This window comes from Myodes glareolus, chromosome 11 (genome assembly GCF_982192425.1).
Source record: "Myodes glareolus chromosome 11, mMyoGla1.1, whole genome shotgun sequence".
Lineage (NCBI taxonomy): Eukaryota > Metazoa > Chordata > Mammalia > Rodentia > Cricetidae > Myodes > Myodes glareolus.
In genome coordinates, this window is record NC_142036.1 from 22,495,712 (window position 1) to 22,520,434 (window position 24,723).

The 24,723-nt window shown below is 48.9% G+C and overlaps 1 protein-coding gene across 5 annotated transcripts in view; it reads left to right on the forward strand.

The window, feature by feature from the left end:
- Clmn (calmin) overlaps positions 1-24,723 on the forward strand; it is a 101,627-nt gene that overhangs the window by 38,934 nt on the left and 37,970 nt on the right. For all 5 annotated transcript variants that reach the window (XM_087911532.1, XM_085697892.2, XM_087911529.1 and 2 more), the window contains exon 2: positions 21,642-21,703. In XM_087911532.1, the coding sequence (XP_087767658.1) occupies positions 21,642-21,703 (62 nt within the window). The remainder of the gene's footprint in view (positions 1-21,641; positions 21,704-24,723) is intronic.

The window sequence follows — 24,723 nt, forward strand, 5'->3', positions numbered from 1 at the left end:
AGCCAAACACTATGGTGTATACCTGTAATCTTGGTTTTATGGATTAAGGGGGCTCAGACAGGAGGCTCTCTGGGGTTCACTGGCCAACAGTATAGCTGAATTAGCAAGCTCCAGGTTTAGTGAGAGACCCTGTTCCAAAAATTAAGATGGAAAGCAATTAAAGATGACATTGGACACTGACCTCTGACTTCCACACACGTGCACACATATGCACACATGTGAATAGAATACATACATACATACACACAGAATACTGCTCCGATCTGTGTTCTGCTCATATGTAGCTGTGCATCCATAGAGATTTTTGTGTAAAGGGAGGCAAGGGTCAAAATTGCTTGGGAGAGTTAGAATTAAAGAAATAGACTTGACATACTTAACAAAATACTGCCACTTCTGCTATGATAGGACATTTATTTCTGAAAGTCACCACATTGGTGAGGAGGTAGATATGGGGAAGAGAGGTTAGGGCAGAACACTCAGGAATTTCTTCAGTGGTATGATTCATTATGTATGTATGTATGTATGTATATATGTATGTATGTTTGAAGGGAACCTCTAAGAACCACACAGTTTTACACCTGCTAAGTAGGTAAGAAATCTATAAATACTAAGATAAACATGACACATCACCATAAAAGAGCTTTGGCTGTGGGCCCGGGAGGGGTGTGGCACAGAGCCTGGGGCCTCACACCAGAAATGGGCACGGCATGCTCCTAGCCCTGCAGGCTGCAGGTCTGAGATTGAAGTAGCTTGGGATCTGCTGAAGTCTCTTTCTCTTTCAGTGGGCTGTGTCCTTGACACCTCCTTGCATAGGTGTCCTCCATGCATGGGTGTCTCTCTGAATCCACATTCCCCATATTAGGTCACTAGTCAGATTGGATTCAGGTCACCTGCGGTCTTTGCTCTACTTGAACCACCTTGCTCAAGGCCCTGTATCCACATACGGTCCCATTCTCCCACGGCTTCAGAATCTAGATTTGTTCAGCTCAGTAGAGTAGATGTGTATGTCTCACAATACACAGTGAACCCCAAGGGGGCTGGTGGGTGTTTGAGATAAGTGTGTACAAGTGTGTGTGTGTATGTGTGTGTGTGTGTATATGCAGGTATTATTCCTACACAGCTCCACTCCAATGCAATCAGCCAAGTGCTGCTTTCTGAATATGTTTTTAAGTAGGACCACATAGGTCCCTTGGCTTCCCACATCTGAAAAACTGAAGCCTCGGTGCCCACCTCTCCAGGTCAGGAGACTCACCTACCCAAGACTCACCGTCATAAGAGTGCACACAGTTTAACTCCATGGTCCAGGCGCTCTGCAAAATTCTTGTGATGTCTAGGGAGCTGAGGTCAGCTTGGAGGTGATAATAAATTGAAAACATATTAATGTTCGATTTTTAATGTATTATTAGCGGATTTAAATTTATATGATGAAAATTTTATGTGATGAGAACTAATGGAGGATGAAAGGTATCAAAACGAAACTCAACAGAAATGGTTAAATGCATAGACATACCTAAAATCAGAGCACCACATTTTTAGGAGCATCACTGATCGAAATAGGAAATGTACCCAGAAGTGAATTTGATGGCATCCTAATAGAACAAAGTCAGTAACTTAATGTATCTCCTAAATGTTTCTTACAGACAGAATTGTGCTTTAACCGGACCCTAATGTGCATGCACTGTGTGAAGTTACCTATGGTGCACCACTGATGTTGGGAGGTGAACTTGTTTCCGATGAGCATGTGGTGGCCAGTTCCACAGTGTCTGCTGGGCACTGCTCCGTCTCCAGGTGACCATGAGTCACAGTGCTGGGTCTGTCTAAGTATACGCAAATGTTTCACTCTAAGCAGGGAAGGACGTTGTGACCATCACCCGTCACATGGATGGGCACAAAACCTCCTACTCAAGACTTGCCTGACAGTGGTGCTGTGAAGGGGGAGCCAGGCCCTTTGGTGGAACCAAGGCCACACTATGATGTTATCATGCAGATTCCTAGGCTCATCTGGTAGTATGTCTTTGGGTCTTTCCACATGCCTGGACATGGGCAGCTGCATTAACTATCTGCCAGGCCATTTTTTGATAGAACAGGGCAATGCTAGGTGAGACTGTCCTCTATCTCCCACCTGCCAGTGAGAATCCCATCCATCGTTGTCATGGTAATGACATTTCTGAAGGGATGATTATCACCTCTAAGCTGACCTCTGCTCCCTAGACATTGCAAGGAGTGTGCAGAGCGTCTGGACCGTGGAGTTAAACTGTGTGTGCTCTTGCTCCGTGATGGTGAATCTTGGATAGGTCCCAACCTGGAGAGGTGGGCACTGTGGCTTCTGTTGTTCAGATGTGGGAAGTCAAGGGACCCATGCGGTCCTGTCTGGAAAGTATGTCACTTGGTGCCGTGGCTCGTTCCCTTCCTTTGCTTCTCTGTTCTTTCTGATCCTAGTGGTTGTGGTGTGGAACCTGGGAAAGTTCGTGTCCAGGAAGTGGGCTCGAGTTGGTCAGACTGTCCCGGCTCTGAACAGTCTCCACACAGCACCCTCGTTTCTGACCGGCGACTGGTATAGGTGTCCCTGGTATCAGCCGCCGGTCTCTCATTCTTCTAGAATGACGGAAAGTTCCTTCTCTCGCTGGCATGATGCTTTATAGGGAAGAGTTCCAACCAGCCAACGTGATTGCGTGGAGCGGAGCTTTGCAGGGAGGCCCCCAAATGGAGAACCGCCGTGTCTCTTCCCAGTGAGGCAGATGCACGGCCCTCCCGCCCTCAGTATGTGACAGCTGGACCTTGTCTGTAAGACGTGCTTGGCAGACTGACTGATCGCCACTCCAGGCTCACCAAAACTGTGACACGAAGCCTCTATCCTTAGTCACAGGGTTGACCTTTCTGGGATGGCCAGTCCCCCTGTAGTATCCATTGTGATCCGCCACCCAGGAGCAGGAACTTGTTATAAATGTGACCCAGATTAGCCTGAGTTCTCTTTGAGGAATACACACTTCTTCTCCACCCAGATGTATTGCAGGGACGGCCCTTGGTTAGCTGATGGCTGCGCAGGCAGTGGCTAGGCCCACACTCTCCGTGCTCAGAAATATGCCTGTTCTGCCCCCCTTTTTTTTTCTTTATTTATTTATTAAGAATTTCCACCTCCTCCCTGCCTCCCTTTTCCCTCCCCCTCCTCACCTCTTCCTGCCTTTCTAGTCCTAAGAGCAGTCAGGGTTCCCTGTCCTACGGGAAGTCCAAGGTCCTCCCCCCTCCATCCAGGTCTATAAAGGTGAGCATCCAAACAAACCAGGCTTCCCCAAAGTCAGTCCATGCAGTAGAATCAAAGCCCAGTGCCTTTGTCCTTGGCTTCTCAGTCAGCCTTCATTGCCAGCCACGTTCAGAGTGTCTAGTTTGATCACATGCTCCATCACTCCCAGTCCAGCTGGCCTTGGTGAGCTCCCAGTAGATCAGTCCCACCATCTCAGTGGGTGGACGCACCCCTTGTGGTCCTGACTTCCTTGCTCATGTTCTCCCTCTTTCTGCTCCTCATTTGAACCTTGGGAGCTCAGTCCAGTGCTCCAATGTGGGTTTCTGTCTCTATCTCCATCCATTGTCTGGCCCCCTTCGTAGGTGCCCAGCTGAGCACCTAATGACCTGGGACAATTCCCTGGTGCTCTGGGCTGTCATTTGCCCCGCAGGGACCATGAGGGGAAGCAACCAGCCAACCATGACAGTGGCATCTAGGCCACCCTGCTCCGGAATGCCCACTCCCTTGACCCTTTTCTCACACCCACATGATTTTCTTGTTAAATTTTAAAAACCATTCATTAGTGGCTGCTGTGTCCGATGGCCTGCTGGGCACCCCTGGTGTTCCTTTGGTAATTTCCGGCCACTCAGAGAAGGAAGGACCACCCTGAGTCCACAGGTCTTGGGCCTCACGGTCATAGTTGACTAGAACTGGAAGAGGCCTGAAGCCGGAGACCAGGCTGGATGGAGTTATTTTTCAATCAAGTTGGGCTTTGCCTTGCTAATCCCTCTCCTCTGCAGGGGCTGAGGACAGACAACTCTTTCCAGCATGGAGACAGCCTTGGCCCTGAGATTGGGACCCTGGGCCCGAGTCTGACAATAAACAGAATGTGTCTCAAGAGACGCCCAGCTGAGCACCTAATGAAACAGACGACAGAGGAGAGGGGAGGCTGCCCGCAGAAGCCCGGGATCCTCTGGGTGACACCAACCCCTCCGCGTGTTGGGAATCTGTCCAAGACCTGTAGAACAGAGTCTTTTCCATGTGTGGATCTGAGTGCTGTGCTCCTTTCCAGCTGCAGGTTTCAGCCTCTCCGGCTGTAACATGGAGACAGTAGTACACGTCTCAGGGCTGGGGACATAGCTCAGCGGTAGTGTGCTTGCCTAGCGTGTGTGAGCTTCTGGGTTCAATACATCCACACACGGTATATATAAAAATACACATCTCCCACATGCCCTGCACAGTGCACAGCCATCAAATACTGGCTCTGGTTTCCATATCTGAGGCTCTTAGATAATTTGCAGTTTACATGCAAGTCCTCCTGACTCTTATAAATGAATTCTGTTTATGAAAATGAGGATATTCCAAACCGAACAAGTGTGTGGCAAATGTGCTTTAAAGAGTGCAAAGACTAGGTTAGGGCTGACTCACCCGGCAAAGCCCTTGGCGTGTGAACATGAGAACCCAAGTTCAACCCACCGGAAGCCACGTCTTATAGAAAGGGACAGGTATGGTGGTGTGCGCTCCTCATCCCAGTGATAGGACAGCAGAGACGCCATCCTTGGGTGCTCACTGGCCCCCCAGTCTGGCCAAACTGGTGAGTCCCAGGTAAAAACTGAGACTTTGTATTAAAAAAAAAAAGTAGACAATCATCTGAGGAACAGCACCTGACATTGACCTCTGGCTGCCACACACGCACACATATGCATGTGCAACAACACATGAATGCATATATACACGCATGCACATACACATGTTTTTAAAAAGCGTGAAAAGCCCTCTTGACTAGGAGGCAAGCTCCATTTTACTCCATATCTGATTTTATTGCGGCGGCCGTGAGAATGCAAGATTCATTTCCCGGCTGGGACAACGGAACTCCATCCACACAATGACTGTCAAATACAGTTGTAAAACTTATCAAAATGTAATATGCCGTGTTTTATCATCATCCCCTGAAACCCAAGATGACTTTGTCCTTGACGTGCACCGCCTTCCCTGACAGGAGATCAGCTCAGTGCTCGTACCAAATGCATATGTCTCACCATATGGCAAACAGCAAGTAACATTCAGGTCTAGAGGTCAGGGGTGACGTTTGGCTTCCTGGGGTCCCTCGAACAGATTTCCTGTGCTGTCTCTGTGGACCAGCCTCTCCTAATGCCTTTTCACAGTCCCCTGGTCCTTGTCACCTAGACTAGCGTCTGTCCTTTCCATTCCACGCCTGCCTGCTTACCCCGACCCCATATAAACCTCGAGTCATGGTCCCGAGATGCTGGCTCAACCCCTGTGTTTCTTGAGGCCCCAAGCAATATCCGGGATTTACGAGTCTTGCATTCGTGGGATCTCCTTCCTTCCCCGGTTCTTTGCCCTTGAGCGGGCTTCCTTGGGTTAAGAGGTGAACTCCCACAGAGCTGCACTGTAGTTCTTGAACCTGGGCAGTTCCTCCCCCCAACCCCCAGGATATGCCATTATTTGCATCTGATAGCTTCCAGCTCCATATTTGCTGAAGCTGCTGCCTTTTTGGATATGGCAATGTAAGAGAGGGACAGCCTATTGCCCATGACTGGACTGCCGAATCTTGTCTTGACTTAATGTCCTCTGGTTTTGTGAGGGGGGAAAAACAACTGTGAGAATCTGACAACTGTTAAAAGGTTAGAGACATATAAGTGCCCGTGGGCATTTATGCATCAAAATGCTTTTTCCTGAGCCATTAGTAGGAACAAGAGGCACTTGTATAAATATCCAGCTGAAGAACACATGGTTGGCTTGAGTTCTGTTCTTATTCGTGAATGATAGGCTCGTACCAATGGCAGAAGTCTCGCTTTGGTGTCCAGTTGTAAGTTACAAAGCACACAGGCCTTTTCAGAGAGTGCTGTTCTCATGACAGAAGCCCATGATGAGCAGCCCGGGGCCAGCTCTGGCACTCAGGGCTACAGAGGGACCAGCTACTTTCTTCTTGATCATCCGTAGTGGCCACTGCTGGGTTTTCTGTCTTTGGACCTGTACTCTAGGAAGGCCAGGGTTGGAGGAAAAGACGCACAGTGCCCTCAGCTCTCTCTGTAAAGAACATTCCAGGAAGCTTCATGCCCTCATTTGCACTTCCACTTTATTGGCTGAACTTTGTCATCTGTTCACTTCTGGGAGGGAGGCCAGGAAATGCTTTATCTTTCTTTTCTTTCCTTTTCTTAAATTTTAAAATTTATTATTATTATTATTATTAACCTTTCAAGACAATGTTTCCTCTGTGTTACTCTGGTTGTCCTGGAATTCACTCTTTAGCCTTGAACTCACAGAGATCCACCTGCCTACCAGGTGCCAGGATTAAAGATCCCCAGGAAATGCTTTTGCAACAGATTGCAGACTCAAAGTTGGAGTTCTATTAGGAGTAAAAGGAGATGGGCATAGATATTAGGGCAACGTGAGTCACAGCGCGCGTCTGCATCCCCTCCCCAGCAACCCTGGGTACCCACACTCCATGCCCCCTGCACAGAACTCTAATCATGCTCCTCCTTGGAAAGGATGAAGGCTTCACACTGGAATTGCAGCCAGGGCTAAGTCCAGCTCACAGGAGACCATGCCAGCTTCCCACTAGGTTGGAATGTGTCTGGTTCTTCAGGATTACATACTTGATTAAAAGCCAAGATCATTTGCTGTACTTACAAAGAAAGTTCCAGGGCGACCACAACACAGTGATGAGGATGCAGCCAGAGGAACCATTCGGGAAGGGTGAGAGGAAGACCCAGAGTAGAAAATCCCTTTGCATATGTGATGAGAAAATATTAAAAATAAGGTACATATCGAGGAAAGAATGGAAGAGATTAAATTGTCCTGTGACTTTTTCCTCCCCCTTTTTTTTGTTGGATTTTTCTTGGTTTTTCTAATGCAGATATCTAAATGTTTTACAGACAGAAATTTTTCTTGTCAGATACACATATGTAAATATTTCTGCATAGGTATTGTTCTTTTAAAAATAATGATGATGGGATGTCCGGGGCGGCCTGCGAGCCAGGTGGAGGCTGCCGCCGCCAAAGCAGTGCAGGGTCCCCGGGCGAGCGGCAGAGTCAGGTGGCTGGATGCGGTGGACGGCAGAGTAAATGGACATAAGGCTGTACATAAAGCTAGACATTTATTACTTAAAAAAGGGAGACATAGACAAACAGAGAGAGAACAAAGACATACGTACACACGACACGAAATAAACACACACACACACACACACACACACACACACACACGCGTGCGCACGCACACACTCACACAAGAGAGAAGATGGGGGGGGGAGGTGGGGTCAGAAGTGGCTGGGGTGGGCGTGGTTAGTTCTTAAAGTGTCCCAAAGTAATAACAGGTGGTATTGAGGACAAGTGAACTATTTGCCTAGGGAGGAGTGAACAGAACTATCATCTGCTCATTTATTTGATGCTTCAGGCAAGACAAGTGCCCTCCTGCCGCGCTGCACCCCCAGCCTTCTTCCCGCTTTCCCTTTTAAATTTGGTCTTCCTAAATTGCTCAGACAGGCTCTCCTAGTACCTGGGACTGCAGGCCTGCACTTCCAGGTCTGGCTTAGCAATTGATTTTTAAATATAGATTAAAATTCATATCAAATATATGCACACACATACAAAATGAAGTACTCAGGCAGACTTACAATAAAAGGTGAGTGTCCCTCCCACAGGCCTCTCTGCCTAAACAATCTCCCAGGAAACCCCCCTGGCAGCGTCTAGGCCTTGAATCTGAGACTCTTTCCTTGCCGAATCACCTGGAATAGTTTGGATGGCTTTGCTTGCAGAGGAACCCATCCAGGTGGCAGGTGGCATTGCTGGCTGTGGCGACCTCATTTGGAAGGACTTAGATAGTTTAGCTTTAGCGGGGCTAAAGAGGGGTGGTGAGACGGGAAGTATGTGTAATGGTTAGGGATGTAAGCTTTGGGGCCCTGTTGGGTTAAGAACCTGGTTCTGTCATCCACTAAATGGGTGACCTTGGTTCTCCTTATCTTGCTTAACACAGTTTCAAAGTAGTGACCAGAAAACTCCCGTCAAGAATTTTTTAATTTATTTTATTTATTTATTGTGTATAGTGTTCTGTCTGCATGTATGCCTGCAGGCCAGAAGAGGGCGCCAGATCTCATTACAGATGGTTGTGAGCCACCATGTGGGTGCCTGGAATTGAACTCAGGACCTCTGAAAGAGCAACCAGCGCTCTTAACCTCTGAGTCATTTCTCTAGCTTAAGGATATTTATTTATTTATTTATTTACTATCGCCTTTAACATTTATTGCTTGACTTAAATTCCCTAACTTTGGCACTGAATTTGGCCTAGGCATTTGCTCTAGTTGTAAGCTTCCAGACTGCAATTGCTCATTTTATAGTTTTTGAATTCCTTAAGTCAGGACCCAGTAAGGACCACATGTTGCAGGCTCTGTCTCTAGGCCTCTCTTGCTGTTCTTATTTTTGTCCGCATGAAGTTTACTGATTGAAGAAACTAGCTAGAAAGGTTCTCGCTGTAATCTGCCAAAGCCAACAATGGCATGTCTAAGCTAAAAAGCTGGCATTCCTCTAACGCCAGGGTCTCAGGGAACCTAAGGGCCAGAGCCATGATCCCTTTGCAGGCTCCTCATCTTTCCCCCTCTTGCTTGCATCCTTCTTGGTCTTTCGGCTTTGTAGTCTACGGCGTGGTAAGTGTCCTCCATACCACACCTCCCTTCTGGGGACCAGCCGGAAATCCAGCTCTGCCTGAATTCCCAGGTTCTCAGGCCTAATCTTCATCTAGAGATCTCAGCTTCTGGGTCCCCCCTGTTCTGTTCCATGCATCATGACAAGGAAGGGGTACCCCCATAGATCCCACCACAATGATACCTGTCTCCTGGAAAAGTCAGCTGAGAGAAGAAGATATGAAGAAGCACAAGGATCCCTCAATGAGCCTAAAGCACATGGCAGCTTCTGAAACTACCAACCAAAAGAACAATAATGTAGGGGCAGACTTATAGTGTTCATCGCCTCTACAAGGCAGGCCTCCCTTTCTCCTGGAGGACAGCCATGTATTTAAGCTCTATACAGAGACTTCAGAGCCTAGAACCAGAGATCCACCTGGCCACTGTGCCTAAGAATATAGTGTCTGCAAGCCAGACTTGTGCCCGTACTCTCTGAGACTGGGTGAGGCAGAATCCCTTCATGGTGGCTCAGCAGTGGACTTCAATAGCTTGAGCAGAGAAGCCTTCAGTCCCAGCTGAGACTCGCAGTGAGGTAGCTACAGTGACCCTTCACTCAACAGAGGATTAGCAGAAGCCCACCTGACTTGGGCCAGATATGGTGGATCATTATTATAACACCTCAGAGGCTAAGACAGGAAGACCATTGTGAGTTTGAGACCAGTCTGGGCTACATAGTGGAATCATGGCTCACTTCGGTTATAGAGCATGACCCTGTCTCAAAAAAATCCAAGTGTAGCAGTAGAGGAGAAAGATGGAGGAGTCTGCAGCAGCTATGGCCCCAGGCCCAGAACCAGCTCCTGTCTTCTCTGGGGCCGTCACTCCCATCACCAGCCTGAGAAGTGGTGTGACCTGTGAGCATCTGCCCCGGGAATGCACGCCTGAGAGGACCTCGTTCCAGAAAGGATCCTTTGTGAACATTGGCTTCTGCCATGCGCCTGACTCTGGCCCGGCAGCCCTGTCTTGTGCTAATTAATGAAAAATCTTGTTGTCCCCGAAGGAGGAAGGTGTGACAGTTCTCACTTCTCCATCACAGTTTGCAGTCTTTACCTTCACACTGCTATCACTCTCTGCTGGTGGGCCGAAACTGTAAATGGGAAGTTTGGGGCCACCGTTGTTCAGCACCTGGTGACAAACTGTACCCCCTTCCAGCTGAGACCCGGGGTCCCTGTTCCCAGGGGAACGTCTCTGAGGTTGTGGGAAGGAGAGCATGTACTAGGGCTTGATGTGAACATCCTTTCTCACCCAGTTGTTGTGTGGTAGCTCTCCTCTTTCCATGGGGAGACTTGGGGTTCCAGAGCCCCCTGCCTTTGTGGGTCCGCACTCTCAGTTCCTGTAGGGCGGGGTCGATGGTGACTAGAAACGGCTTGCTTTTAGCCCGACTCCATCCTGTTTGCCAGAACTTAACCATGGGACCCCACCCATCTACATGGGAGTTTGGGAAATGGGGTGTGTCCCACAGGGAGAAGGAAATGGATCTATCCTAGCTCACAGAGTAGTTTTTGCCACCATATAATGTTACCATCCACTTTGCACTCTGTCAGGATCCAGTGGAGGTATCTCCTCCATCAGTGACTGTCTCTCTAGTTTTCAAAGCAAGGTTTTGTAAGGACACTATGGTTTATATAGAAAAGTCTGGCCTCAAATGAATATGATTTGAGTGGAACTAACTCTCTCTCTCTCTCTCTCTCTCTCTCTCTCTCTCTCTCTCTCTCGTGTGTGTGTGTTTCAGGGCATGTGTGTATGCTGTAACACACATGTGGAGGTTAGAGGACAGCGTCAGGGGACAAGCTTCCCTCTACTTTGTTTGAGACAGGGTTTCTCTTTCTTGTCCTCTACTTTCTTTGCCAGATTAGCAGGTTTATTGACCTATAGAAAGTCTGTCTCTGCCCTCTCCCCTTGTAGGGGCAAGGGATTACAGACATATGTTATAATGCTTGGCTTTACATAGGTTCTGGGGTTCTGAACTCAGGTCCTCATGCTTGTGTGGCAAGCACTTAACCATTAAGCCATTTCCCAGCCCCATAATTTTTTTTTGCAAGATTTATCAGGGCTTTAAACATACTGATCCTAAATATCCACGAGAAGGGAGATTATTCCAGATGGCCTGAACCTACTAAGTCTCTTTTGAAAGAGGCATTTTAGTGAGTAGGATGTGGTTTGGAAAACATTGATCTAGAAGTTTCTCATTTTATTGTTTAGAAGCCGTGGGGTTTCCACGTGGAAAAATTGGTTTGAAACTAGTTGCCAAAATGTGTGTTTTCACAAAGTTTAGTCCTTTGGGGGTCGTGGTGTCAGAGACCCGAAGGATGAGTCTTCCGGGATGGGGTAAAGAAGTTTGCTACTGTGGCAGAATACCTGGAGAAGTCATGTGGAAAGTGAAGCAAGGTTTGCAGACTGTGGCTGCTCCAGCATGGTGCTTTGGACCTGTGGGGAGGCAAAATTTCATAGCAGGGTCCTGTGTTGGAGGAAAGTCACCCACCTGGCGGTGGCCCGAAGACAAACAGAAGAAGAAAAGGCCGAAGTCCCTGTTTTCTCTTCAAGAGTGTGTCCTCAATGATTCCGCTTCCTTCAGGTCGGCCCCGCCTCCTCCTAAAGAGCCTGTCCCCTCCCAGTAGCATGACCAGCTGGCACCTGGCTTTCAAGCGGATAAGCAAACTCAAACCAGAGCATCCTTCTCTCCCCTTCCTTTCCCCCTTCTTCCCTGCTCTCCTCCCCTCCCAGGTCCTTCCCTTCTCCCCTTCCTCATTCACTGTTGAGAAAGGGTCTCACTCTGTGGCCTTGAACTTGTGATCCGCCTGCCTCAGCATCCTGAGTGCTGGAATCACAGAAGAGAGCAGCAAAGAGCCTATGAGGACGGGGTCCCTGTCTTATTATTATTATGGTAGTCATCGGTGGGCGTCGGGTCCCTGCATGAGTGACTGTGCCTGCCTTGGTCATAGCTGGACACTTTGGGGCAGTCTACCTGCACTGGGCCCACCGCCCAGGCCTGTCCATCTGGCCAAATGTAAAATCCTTGTTTGTCTGCTTATGGTTTTATGGCTGGCTGGCGGCACTGGCCGTAAATCAAGGTGGTTTGAGGGTTAGTGCTGACCTTAGACAGAGTCACTCTCAGAGAAAACTGGAGTGGGTTTTTTTTTTTTTTATTTGAGTTACAGGCACTGGTCCTATATACATATATAGCTTAAAATTTAATTTGGTGTGTAATTGGGACTAGCTCTTTGGAACCCTGGGTTATGTGTTTTGGAGCAGCTGAGAAATAGGGGCGAGGCAGGGCAGGACATGGTATGTTAATTGGTGGCCTCTGGGACCGGTGAGCGAATTAGATCTAAGTCCCCCAGTTAGAATGAGCTTGGCAGTTTTGTTTGAGTCCGAGGGGGCATGTACACAGACAGCACTGGTTTGCACCAACTGGAGCAGGCTATTCTCTGCTCTGTTGCCCGTGGACACGGTCCTCAGCATGCAGGGGGGGGGGGGACAGAAGAGAGAAGGTTACAAGAGCATCCTGAGTGAGGGTGCATAGAGCCATGTACCCTCGCCCGCACCCTTGTCTGTAGTATTTCTGTGCTGCTTAGCCTGTGGTCCCTAGGAGGGTTTCACATTTTATTACCAGCCTCGATAAAAGGGACTTGGGTCAGAGCAAATATTCACAGAGGAAAAAACAAAGGAAATTAAATGCGAAATCGTGACTAGTGAGAAACCACACAGAGGCCTTGACTTTAATACTGCCAGAGCCATTGGGGAAAGTGGTCCCCAAGAGTCGGAACCAAAGGACGTGGGCCTGGTATTCCCAAAGCCTGGCCTCTCTCCTGTTTAAAAAGAAATTGCCATTTAATTTGTTTCTGAGTTTTATTTCTCAAGCAAACCAGCATGGGGTCCTGTAATGAGGTTGTGTTTCTGGGAGGTGTTGAAAGATGGAGAGGAGGGAAACCACAGAGGAAGGCTGCGTCTCATCTGGAGCGGGTTTGGACCGCTTCAAGTGGCACGGGCTCTCCAGAAGTCAGCGTGTGGAGCACAGGAGGGAGGTGGAGCTGCCCGAGAACTGTTACTCCCGCGCTGCTATGGACAGGAGTTGCATTGGGGTCCCCAGCAAACCAGGCAAAGGGCCCAAGAGAGGAAAGCCAGCCTGAGCTAAGGGGGTGAGGAAGTATGTCTGTAGTAACCAAGAATAGCTCTAGTGATGAGAGGCTCAGAGCCAAGTGAGCATCAGGGTCTCTGATGTAGATGAGCATCAATATCTAAGGGGCTTGCTTCCAGGATGTCCATGGGTACCAAAAAGTGAGATGCTCTAGTCCTTTGTATTAGGTGGTTTAGTGTTTCCACAGGGCAAACACATTTTCATGGTCCTTAATCATCTCTAACTGACTTGTGATACCTAGCACCTTATATGTGGGGTCTACATCTTCAGTTATTTTGCTGTATTGTGTAGACAAGAAAAAGAAACCTGTTCATATTCCGGATGGATAAAATTTTTAAAATATCTATTTTTAATGTGATTAACTTCAAAGATGCAGAAACAGGAGCCAGACTATGTATTAGGCCAGAGATTTCTGGTTCAGGGAGCATCAGAGGAAACATAGTGATGGTCTCTAAGAGGCAGAATCCCTGTTACCTGAGCCAGCTCTCTGTGCAGAATACGATTTGTGGGAAACAGTGACAGGGTGCAGGTGTAGGCATATTAGCATCTTACCACCCTGCCTTCCCTGACCTTCCAGATAGTGAAGAGGCCTTGACTCCCAAATCACCCTCCCACCAGCTCTCTGCCCAGCTGGCTCTACCCTCCCTGGCCACCAACTCAATTTATAAAAACAACTGTGGGCTCGTGTGGATGGCTAAAGGAAGGCCAGTCTGGGTCTGCACCTGTCTTAGCCTGGTGCTGCCAGCCATGAGTACTGATGAGTCTGTTTACTTGAGTGTTTTTGGTGACATGCATAGTCAGTGACACTTGCCAGCAGCCCTAGGAGGGGAGCACTGTGTCTGTAGACAACCTGGCTAATTGTACAAGGTGTACTGCAGCAGCCACACGGCGTGTATGCGGTACTTAATGATGTGCCCAGGTCTTTGCTAAGGTCTCTGAGTCTAAGGTTCCATTCAGGTCTATCCCTAACTAGTCCATCCTGCTTTCCCTATGCTACCTGCTTGCACACCCTCCCCAGGAGCCTAACACCTTGTTTAACAGGGAATCTGCTGCCAGGATGGGGTGAAACCCTGTTCTGTAAGAACACAGCACTCAGAAATTTGATGCTTCCAACATCCTGAAATAGGTTTTATGGGCCCTCTTGCACGGATGGGAAAACAGAGGCCATGAGAGCAGATCTGACTTCGTCCACGTTCCCTCAGAGGGGGAAGAGCCTTTCTGCTCTCTGCTCTATGGTGCCCTGGAGAATGTCTGAGAGGGGAAGTCACCGCAAAGCATCAACCCCATCCCAGGGCTTGCTCCTTCAGCACTGCTGACAGTCTCAACCCAACAAGTCTGTGCTGGGGAGGTTGTCCCAAGCATCATGGGATATTGAGCATCCCCTGGGTCTGGAAGATGCCAGCAGCAAGCATTCCCTCAGTTGTTAGAATCAGAATTACCTCCAGACATTGCCATGTGTTCCTGAGAGTAGTCACCTGGATTGGTAATTAGTGGCCAAGAGCCACACATGAAGAATCCTAAACCTTCTCAAATGTCCTTGGCCATGGGCATGGCCGAGGGACACCAACAGGGGGGTCAGCTGGGACACTGAGCCCAAGCTTGGTTAAGGAGCTGATGTCCTGTCCATTTTGTGAGTGTGCACTAGGGCTTCCAGTCATGTGCAGGTATAGGTGAGCCTCAGCCTGGAGCCAAGGTGAGTTAGGTGCGAGTCCTGGGATTCCACTGGGTGGTCACAGTACTTCAACTCCCGGAACCTCCCATTCCTCATCTGTAAACTGGGGTGAGTTTTAAGCCAGATTTCCAGAAAGTCTTGGGCTTATAGCAGAGAATGCTTTTATCCAGGAGACATGGCCTCTACCACCAGCTACCTTGAAAGATCCCCCAAATATTAGTGGCAGGGCAGTCTCCACAATTCCTCTCTCTCTTCCTCTGCCTGTGGCAGAGGGAAAGCTCATTTGTGTCTTCCAAGTGGCACTATAGGTCTTCCCTTTGAACTCTGTCCTGTGCCAGCCCGGTCCATTTCCCCCAGCTGCCTCCATAGAGGTCGCTCAGTACATCAAGTGGAGCAAGGACATTATAGCTGGTCCCCTTTATCTCCTTCCTTCTGTCCATCTTCATCATCATCAGAGCTAGGGGTGAATAAGAAAAGACTCTTGCCTGGTGCATCCAAGCCGTTCCTCAAGTGCTATTCATATTGGATTGACTTAAATAGCAATTAAGCCTGAGCTTATGGGCTTGGGGAGAGCCAGATGACCTTAAAGGCCTTGGTACCACTTACCAGGTATGAAATGTCTGGATCTTTCCCACCAGCACACCTATTAGCATTGCCTGCATCACCCAAAGACCAAGACGCCATCTGTGATTATCTCTTCTTCCAAGATGCAGGCTCTTTAGCAACCAAACAGGTGATGTGCAGATTCCCAGGCCCTGCCTCTGAGCGTGTGAGTCTGGGGGTCTTGAACAGAGTTTGGGGATGTAATTCAGTTGGTGGATTGCTTGTCAAGCATGGATGAAACCCTGGGTTCCACCTCTAGCATCGCAGGTGTCAGGTGAGGCAACGAATGCCCTTTTCCTCGGTTCAAGGTTATCCTACAAAGGGAGTTCAAGGCCAATTTGGGATCTGTGAAATTCTGTCTTAAAAAAAAACGGAAGGAAAGGAAGGAAGGAAGGAAGGAAGAAAGAAAGAAAGAAAGAAAGAAAGAAAGAAAGAAAGAAAGAAAGAAAGAGAAAGAAGAAAGAAAGAAAACATTGTGGGCTAGAGAAATGGCTCAGTGGTTATAAGTGCCAGCTGTTCCTATAGAGAACCATAGTGGTTTTCAGTATCCAAGTCAGTTGACTCTCAGTTGCCTATAACCTCAGCTCCAGGGAATCTGATGCCCTCTTCTGGTCTCCAATGGTACCCATATTCACATGTGCACAGACACTATACATTAAAAATAATAGTGAAAGTGTTTTTTAAAGTTTTGAATGGAGCTCAGAAATGATCATTTTAACCGTCACCAGGGGCCCTGTCTGTGAGCATAGGCAGTACTTTGAGTCATCTCTCATCACATTGAGATTGTTTGAGTGAGGATCCACATGTTAGCTGTGTGCGCACATAGCACGTGTCTGTTTTCTCTGGGCATAACGGAACTTAAAGAGATTTTCAATTTCAAGATCATGTAATTTATTTATTGATTTGTTTGTTTGTTTGTTTTGGTTTTTCGAGACAGGGGTTCTCTATAGCTTTTGGAGCCTGTCCTGGAACTAATTCTTGTAGACCAGGCTGGCCTCAAACTCACAGAGATCCGCCTGCTGGGATCCGAGTGCTGGGATTAAAGGCGTGCACCACCACCGCCCGGCCATGTAATTTTTTTTTATAAGTACCAAAAGCTATCACGTGTTTCCCCCAGGGTGGGAAGAGCAGATATATTACAGAGGAGATGCTGAATGTGAAGTAAGTTTTGGAGAAATATAACCATGGAGACAAAAGAATCTCTTTGTTTTAATTATTTCTTTAAATTTTTGAGATTAGTATAATTACATTATTTTCCCTTTCATTTCCTTCCTTCCAGACCCTCCCAATACCCTACTTTGCTTTCTTTCAAATCCATGGCTTCTTTTTTCATTAATTGCTGTTGCACGCGCACGCACACGCACACGCACACACACACACACACACACACACCACATATTTCTAAATACATAAAACAACTTTTTCTCAGTCTGTATAATATTATTTGTATGTGTGTTTTCAGGGTTGACCATTTGGTGCTGGATAGCCCACTGCTGTGCTCTACCTCGGGGGACACTATTTCTCCTCCCTCTTGACATTCGTTAATTGTCGGTAGTTCTTTGTGTCGGTTTGAGGCCTCCTGGGCTCCCCCCATGCCCACCCCCATGTCCTTGTTAGCATGTCTTGTGTTATATCCCGGTTCTATTCATATTCTGGCAATGAGACTTTATGCCTGTAGCTTCCCGTGTTCCTAGGAGACAATTTAACAGCAAACTCTATGACCCGCTGCCTCTCACACTCTTGCTGCTCTTCCTGCCACTGCGGTCCCTGGGCCTTAGGTGGGGAAGTGATTTGTAGATGTATCCATTGGGTCTGGACTCCACAGCTCCGCATTGTGATTGGTTGCGGTTTTCTGTGGTTCTCTGTCTATTGCCAAGAGAAATTTCCTTTGGAAGGGTGAGGACCACACTTATATCTGAAGGAATTTATTTTAACTCCCAGAACGTGTCCCTTTCTCAGTGACTACCAGCTCCCAAGCCTGCCTAGCCTTCAATGCCTGCAGAAGGGAGGGATGTCACATCTTCCATTTTCAGATAATCTGTTTTTAGCAAAGCCGGACGCAGAATTGTATCTGGGAATTTGGGCCTGTGACCTTGGGCTAGACTGCAGGGCCTCCCCGGTCTCCTGCCCCTCCTTTGCCTAGTCTTTGGGGTCCTGGGCCTGGTGAATTCTCCCTCTGCCCCCTGCCTGCTCCTCCTGCACCCCCACTGGCCAGGCAGAGCTGGGATGGCAATTTTACAGTGTTGTTATTACTTCATTGTTGCCCACATTGGGCCCCACAGCCACTCCGTGCTCAGGCCAGACCTTTCCAGAGAAACGGCTTCCTACACCTTTACAACGTGAGAGGAAAAAAGGGACCGTTGGATTTATGGAAACTATATAAAGTTTATGGAGTCTTGGCAGGCCCGAAGTAGGAATGCCTGCAGGAGGGGGCCACATTTTGAAATGGAGACTGTCGTGCAAGTGTAGTGGGCCTCTGTCGGGACACCAGACAAAAATCCCTAAGTTCAGGGTGTGCTGTGTGAGCCAGGGGCCAGGGAAACTGGCCTAAAGGCTGCAGCTGCCAGGGACGATCTCAGGGTGACCTCCTGCGCTCCCGTAGCGTTCCTCGGAGGTGGACACGGCTGTCCTCGTTCTGTAGAGTGAGAACTTGGCCCAGAGTTGTACAGTGTGCCACGAAGTGGTTGTGCGGCTGTCTGGAGTCCCTCAGACTCTCTCCTGTGGATTGGGTGATGTGTCCCAGTTTCGGTTTGGAGCCTGTCCGCTCTTTGTGATTGTGTCTGACTGTCCCCTGCTAGCCATCAGTTCTCACCAAACCCCTCCTGTAAAAGATGATTTATGCTCAGCTTTCCCCACAGGGATTGTGGGGGACAGAAGCAAAGCCATCTCAAGGCTGGTTCTGAATCAGAGCAGGGTTTGAATACATACACAGCCTGAGTCCCTTTGTGTCCCACTTCTCCTGTAGGCCCCGAGAAGAGTACCCTATGGGATGCAAAGTCAGCCCTCTCCATCCCTATAAGCCTGGCTCTTCTGCTCCGTTCTCTCTTTCACTTCTACCACATGCCCTCTTTGTTTCTCCCTCCCACTTGCGGGGATTCTTCGAGTGCAGATTCTGCGAATACTTAATTCTTTCTTGCTGGTTTTACCCACAGGGCCTGGCATTGTTCCAATGTCTAGTCATCTTTGTATAAATATCAGCTGGGAGTGTGGATGGGCGGGTGTGTGGATATGGATGGGCAGATAGATGGCTGAGTGGGTAAGTGGATGCCATGTTGGGCAGGTGGATAGGTGGGGAGGTAGGTGAAGGGCAGGTGAAGAGATAGATGGAGGAATGGGAAGAGGTAAGTGGTTGGTTGAGTGGAAGGATGAATGGGGGAGGTTGTGTGCTTGCAGATCGACGGGTAGGTGGGAAGATATGTAGGGCATGAACACCCGTGTTCACGTCTGCATCCCCACATGCAGTTAAGCTGTGAGTTCTCACTCAGCCTTCTTACTAAATGCTTCTCTGTTTCGGGGTCTGGGCTTTGCTCTCTCTGAGGCCAGCTGGAGAAGCAAACCTAGGTGTTTGAATGTGTGTGTGTAAATACTTTACAATCCCCATAAACTTGTTTAAAGACAGATGGGGGTGAAAGTATAAACTCGGGCAGCCTTTGGGGAGGGCAGTTTGGAAGTGGCTATTAAAATTTTAAATGTGCCTACCACTAAGACCCAGCAGCCCCACTTTGAGCCGTCAAGGATGAGAAATGCATTTGCTGGCTTGTGCACAAAGAGCTGTGTGCCGGGGTGCTGGTGCAAAGCTGTCCATGGGTGTGTCATTCCTATTAGTGGCAGATGGGAAGTAGTCACGGTGTCCTTTGAGCAGGGCATGGCAACCCAGTAAGTACCCTGGAAAACTTGAGCCACCAAAAAAGGACACGACAGATCTAGGTCCAGAGGTGGACATTTCTGAGCTGGCACTTGAGATGGGCCGCTCCTGCTCTCAGGAGTCTCTGGGCTTCCGGGACTCAGTCACCTCAGCAAGTGCCTCCTTGTCTCAACTCTTACTGCTGTCCACCGTTCCTTTCCCTCTCCCGGAAGCACAGCCTGCTGGGATCAGAGCTTTAAATGGCATGCCTACTTGTCAGTGATCTTCTTTAGAGAAGGAGACAAAAGGAGAGGAAGGCAGTCACATGCATAATTGCTGTCTGCTGGCTCTTCAATTAAAACGCACGAAAGGCACAATATTAAAATCTGATTTATGGGTGCCACTATCTACCTAATCATGTGGCCAAGGGCCAAAAAAGCACTGTAGTCGTTATGGAAAAGCCAAAGCGAAGCCTTATTCTCCAGCAGCAGACAAATTGGCTCTCATTTTCTCCTTGCTAAAGGAGTATGAAGTGTTTTCCGGCGTCTGTAGCATGTTCTTCTACTGTGCTGAAACCCAGAGCTTAGTAATCTGCAGGTAAATTAGGAGTTGTCTGCCTCAGCACCTCAGGGACGTTTCCTGAGAGGCATGGTGGCTGGACACCGAGGTGCCAGCCACTGTAGGCCACCATGCGTCAAGATACAGATTCTAGTGCTGTGACCCTCAGAGGTCCACAACCTAGGTCTTCCATGGGTCTGAGATGGGGAGGAGCACAGAGCTCAGGAGGGAGGGGGAAGAAGCGTGGGGCATTTAGCCCCAGTTTATTCATCTGTTAAGTGAGTGTGTGTGGCCGTGCGCGTGTAAAACGTGTGTGCATATATAAATGTGTGAGTGTCATGTATAAAACATGTGTGTATATATTTTATATATATATGTGTGTGTGTGTGTGTGTGTGTGTGTGTGTGTGGAGGGTATGTATAAAAGGTGTATGTGGGTAAGTGTGCACCCAGGTGTGCACATGTGTGCACATGTGCACATGATATCTTCTTCTGTTGCTCTCCACTCTGTCTGAGACATAATCTCACTCAACTTGAGGCTGCTGTCCCATCTCAACTGGCTGCCCAAGGGCCCCCAGGATCCACCTTCCTCTGATTCTCCAGACTGGGGTTGTAAAAATAAACTGATGCACCTCGCTTTTACACCGGCACCAGGGATTTGAACTCAGATCTTCATGCTTACAGAGCAAGCATTTTACCCACTGAGCCATCTCCTCCGGCCCTGCTCAGTGAATTTCTTAGGAGTCCTTGTTGCTGTTACTGGTTATTATAGGAGAGACAGAGCTGAAAACACACTTCCCATCTCCAGGACAACAGCGGATGTGGAGCAGTCCTGAGATGATTCCCAGCTCTGTTTCCTCTCGTCCATCCTTAGGACAGTTTTTCCTTAGCAGGGGCAGGGTTTATAAGGTCTCAGTTTACTAAATGAACAGAAGTGGCCCAGATCGTAACTGATGGGTGGCAGTACCCCCGCACAATGAGCACTTCTTACTAAGGAACATCGTGAGGGAGTGCTGTCCCCTGCTGTCCCCATGGTTTAGGGCTGTCCATTCACCACGGCTAGGCAGCAGGTGCCTGCAGAATCTTCTAGTCTAGCTCTAAAAGTGAGAGCTACAAAACTGGGCACGGAGACACATGCAGAACTCTGGAGGCCGAGGCAGGAGTTGGAAGCCATCCTAGACCCTATATCAAAAACACTTGCTGTATTACCATGGTATGCAGGACCCCAGGTTACCTCCATGAACTTGGGAGTGGGCCTCTCATCCTCAGCTTGCTGAGTGGAAGTAGTGGGGTGGGAGACAGGCCTGAACACAAGGCACAGGAAGGTGACAGGGAGTCTGACCCTAAGGCTGGGAGACTATTTCTTCAACACCCCAGCACATCCTGGAGCTCCCACCCGAATCCCTAACACTGTTTTATCCCAGCCTGGGAAGGAGACAGGTGCTCAGGGATTGGAGATGCACTCCACTGTGTCTGCCTTTCCCTGGGTTCTGGGCATCCTAATTCTGGCCCTCACGCTTGCCTGGCAAGGGCTTTATCCACTGAACCATCTCCCCAACCCACGGCTCTGAACCTCTACCTCTAGGCACCTATGTGGATTCAGTGGATTGTGTGACCGCGGCACTTCCCACCAGAGCTTATTTGACTTACAGCCAGGGGGCCGAACACTCAAAATCAGCCTGAATTCATGGGGTTACGTAGAGGCTCAATCTTGGGCTGGAAAACTGGGATCAGGTGCTACAGAAGCCCCCGGTGGGCCCCTTCTGTGAAGGATTCTGCTCATGCCAGGGACCCTGCAGGGTTCAGTCTGCCAGCTGTCTATATGGAATTTCCCCGGAAAGGGGGGAGGGGGCAAGATTTTGCCCATGTTTCTTCTGTTCTCTGGCTAATGGCATTTCTTTGTTTGCAGTTGAGAGGGAAAATGTGCAGAAGAGGACTTTTACGCGATGGATAAACCTACACCTCGAAAAGGCAAGTGGAGGTCTGGGAGTGAGTAAGTGACAGATTCGCCTGCAACCACACTGGTGGTTCTGTAGGATGGCAGGGAGGAGACATGACCCCCGCCCCGTGTGTGTGTGTGTGTGTGTGTGTGTGTGTGTGTGTGTGTGTGTGTGTGACTTTGTGTACTGCAGAGTATGTATGTGTCCTGACATGTCTATGTTCATATATGTAAATATGCTGAAGTCAGAGGACAACCTTAGGTGTCAGTCCTTGCCTTCTACCTTATAGAGACAGGGTCTCTTGCTCACTGCTGTGCACACCAGACTAGCCATCCCATGAGCTTCTGTGGCTTTTCCCCTTTCCACCTCCCCTCTCAACTGAGGTGCACTGGGGTTACAAATGCGCGCCGCCACATCTGGGTTCCAGGTGTCGGAACGCTGGTCCCCGTCCTTCTATGACAAAGGCTTCATGCATCGTCCCCACACCATGGCTCTGGGAGTTTGTGTCTTCATGGGGTCTTCTCACTGCTGTTCACACTCAGTATGTGAAGCAGACACAGAGAGCAGACACAGCTGTTCGGTGATTACCCACATCGCCGGGGAGGAAAACCCATGCGTGGACAACGGACGCTATTCCATGTTGAGCAATTCCAGGGCTTCCATGGGCAGAAGGCCATCACCCCTCCACCTCAGACACGATCCAGCTGCCCGCGCTGGGGTTGTTAGCTGCCGTCAGTAGCCATTTGAACTGATGTGAGCAAGAGCTCTGAACATCCTTTAGCAAAGCCTCTTTAACATGGTTGGTGAAGAGCCATCCTCTGTATCAGGCCACACACACTGCCAGGTCCCCTTGAGTCCTTCCACAGCCCACAGTAGACTGTGAGAATGAGGGCCTAGGTGTCCAGACATCCTAAGCTTCCCTGAGCTCTTCTACAGCGTCTCAGAGGCTCTTCTCTTTCCCTCACTTTCTCACGTTCTTTGACCATGCAGCTTGACTTTTCCATTGTGTCTTCTGCACATCCATAGCGTCAAGGCAGCTGATGCCGTCTCGGGCGGGAGGAGCTGAGGAGGAGAGCAGGTGGACAGTGCTCAGTGAGCAAAGGAAAGGAAGCCTGCAGAAATGCGAGCTCCCTATGCCTGTGAGACTGGACCTATAGGCCCCGGGAATATATTATCCCAAGTTTCCTGAGGCTGCAACAAAATTCACACTTCAGGAAAGCTGATCTGTGGAGCTGAGGATGGGGAGCGGATGGGAGAGTGCTTGCTTATCCACAAAGCCCTAGATTTCACCCCCCAGCACCGCATAAGCCAGCTCTGGTGGTACCCACCTGTAATCCTGGCAGTTTGGGAGATGGAGGCAGGAAATGAGAAGTTCAAGGTTGTCCTTGGCCAGCCTGGGCTACATGAGACTACCTTGGGAGAAAGCCAGATGATTTGATGTTTCTTGTACCAACACCACCTCTTCTCCCCTATGGACATTCTCTTGTTCTCCATCTACCCCACCCCACCCCCCGCCTTACCAGTCTCCCCTGTCTTCTGGAGGCTGGCTGTCTCACCGCTGTAAGAAATTTAAAGTGTTTCTCTCCTCTTCAAAGGTAAAAACGTAACCAGGTAAAGCCTGGCGCAGTGGTTCTCAACCTGTGCATTGCACCTCCACCCCCGACCCCACGTGCTTGGTTATTGAATGACCCTTTCACAAGGGTCACATATCAGATATCCTGCATATCAGATGTTTATATCATGGCTCATAACACTAGTAAAATGATAGTTATGAAGCAGCAGTGAAAATGGTTTGCGGTTGAGGGGTCACCACAGTATAAGAAACTGTATTAAAGGGTCGTAGCGTTAAGAAGGGTGAGGCCCACTGGCCTGGAAGGAACTCGTGCAGTTATTAGAAAGCAGGAAGTGGAACTCCTGACTGAGGCGGTTCTCTTTCACACTTGCCTGTGTCCTGAGCAGGCACGTGTGTCCCGCCCCTCCCGAGCCCCCGTCCCTCCTTCAGCATGGATAACATGGTGCTGTCACATCACCCATGAACATCTTAGGCACGAGGTGGAAAACGACAAGGGATCACACTCGAAGCATGATAAATCCTCTGCTGGTTGTTTTGACTGAGGGCACAGTTTTGGCATTGCTCATAAAGGAAAACATTACTGGGGTTTCGGGAGGACAACAAAGGAAAGCCAGTCCCCAATCTTGAGCTTGGCGAGCCCCTAAATTAATGCCTGATGCTTGTCGGCCTGCTTGAGAATTCCTAGCAGGGGACAGGGTAGAGCCAGAAAGTCTTTCTTTTTATAGTAAAAATAAATAAATACTGAAAAGAGCAGAGAGTTGTGTAACAAATGCCCCACACTTACCTGCCTCCCAGTGTGAACCTCTTTGAACATGCGTTTGTCATGTCAAGGACACGCTTTTTGGCCAGGCCTGTTCTTGTCCCTTTTTTGGCGGGGGGCAGGTAGGTAACATGTAGCACCCATTCTGAGGATAAATCAGACAGCACCTGAAAGCGATGTGTAATAAGCAGAGAGAAATTAACGGCCCTGTTTCCAGCCCCGAGACTTTTAAAAACAGCCTTTCATGCAAAGGAAACCTAGGAAGTCCTTGGTGAATTGGGCTTAACTGCAATTTGAAGGCTGTCAGGAATATTTACTGAGTCTCTGGCTTCTGGAAAAATTCCTTAATTTACAGAAGGAGTTCGATCATGCAGAAAGCCCTGGGGAGGTGAGGGGTACTGTGGTTCCGGCCGTAGCAGACTCCTGAAGCCTGGGGAATGTTGGTCCAGGGAGTGTTTGGACTGGAGTGGTTTCAGCCTAACCCCCTGCTGTCCAGCGGTGGACTCTGGCCAAGGTCCTGTTTGATGCAGAGGCCCTTCCAGGAACAGCCGATGGAAATTAGCCTCAGGTCAGGTTCTACCCCTGTCAGGCGGCTAACTGGAAATTTTGTTAGCCCATTCATCAGGGGTGTTTGGTTGGGGTCTCCTAAAAGGAAGCAGTCTGCCAGACTTGGAATGTGGCTGAGGCTGCAGGATTTGCAAAGAAAACACATTGCCTC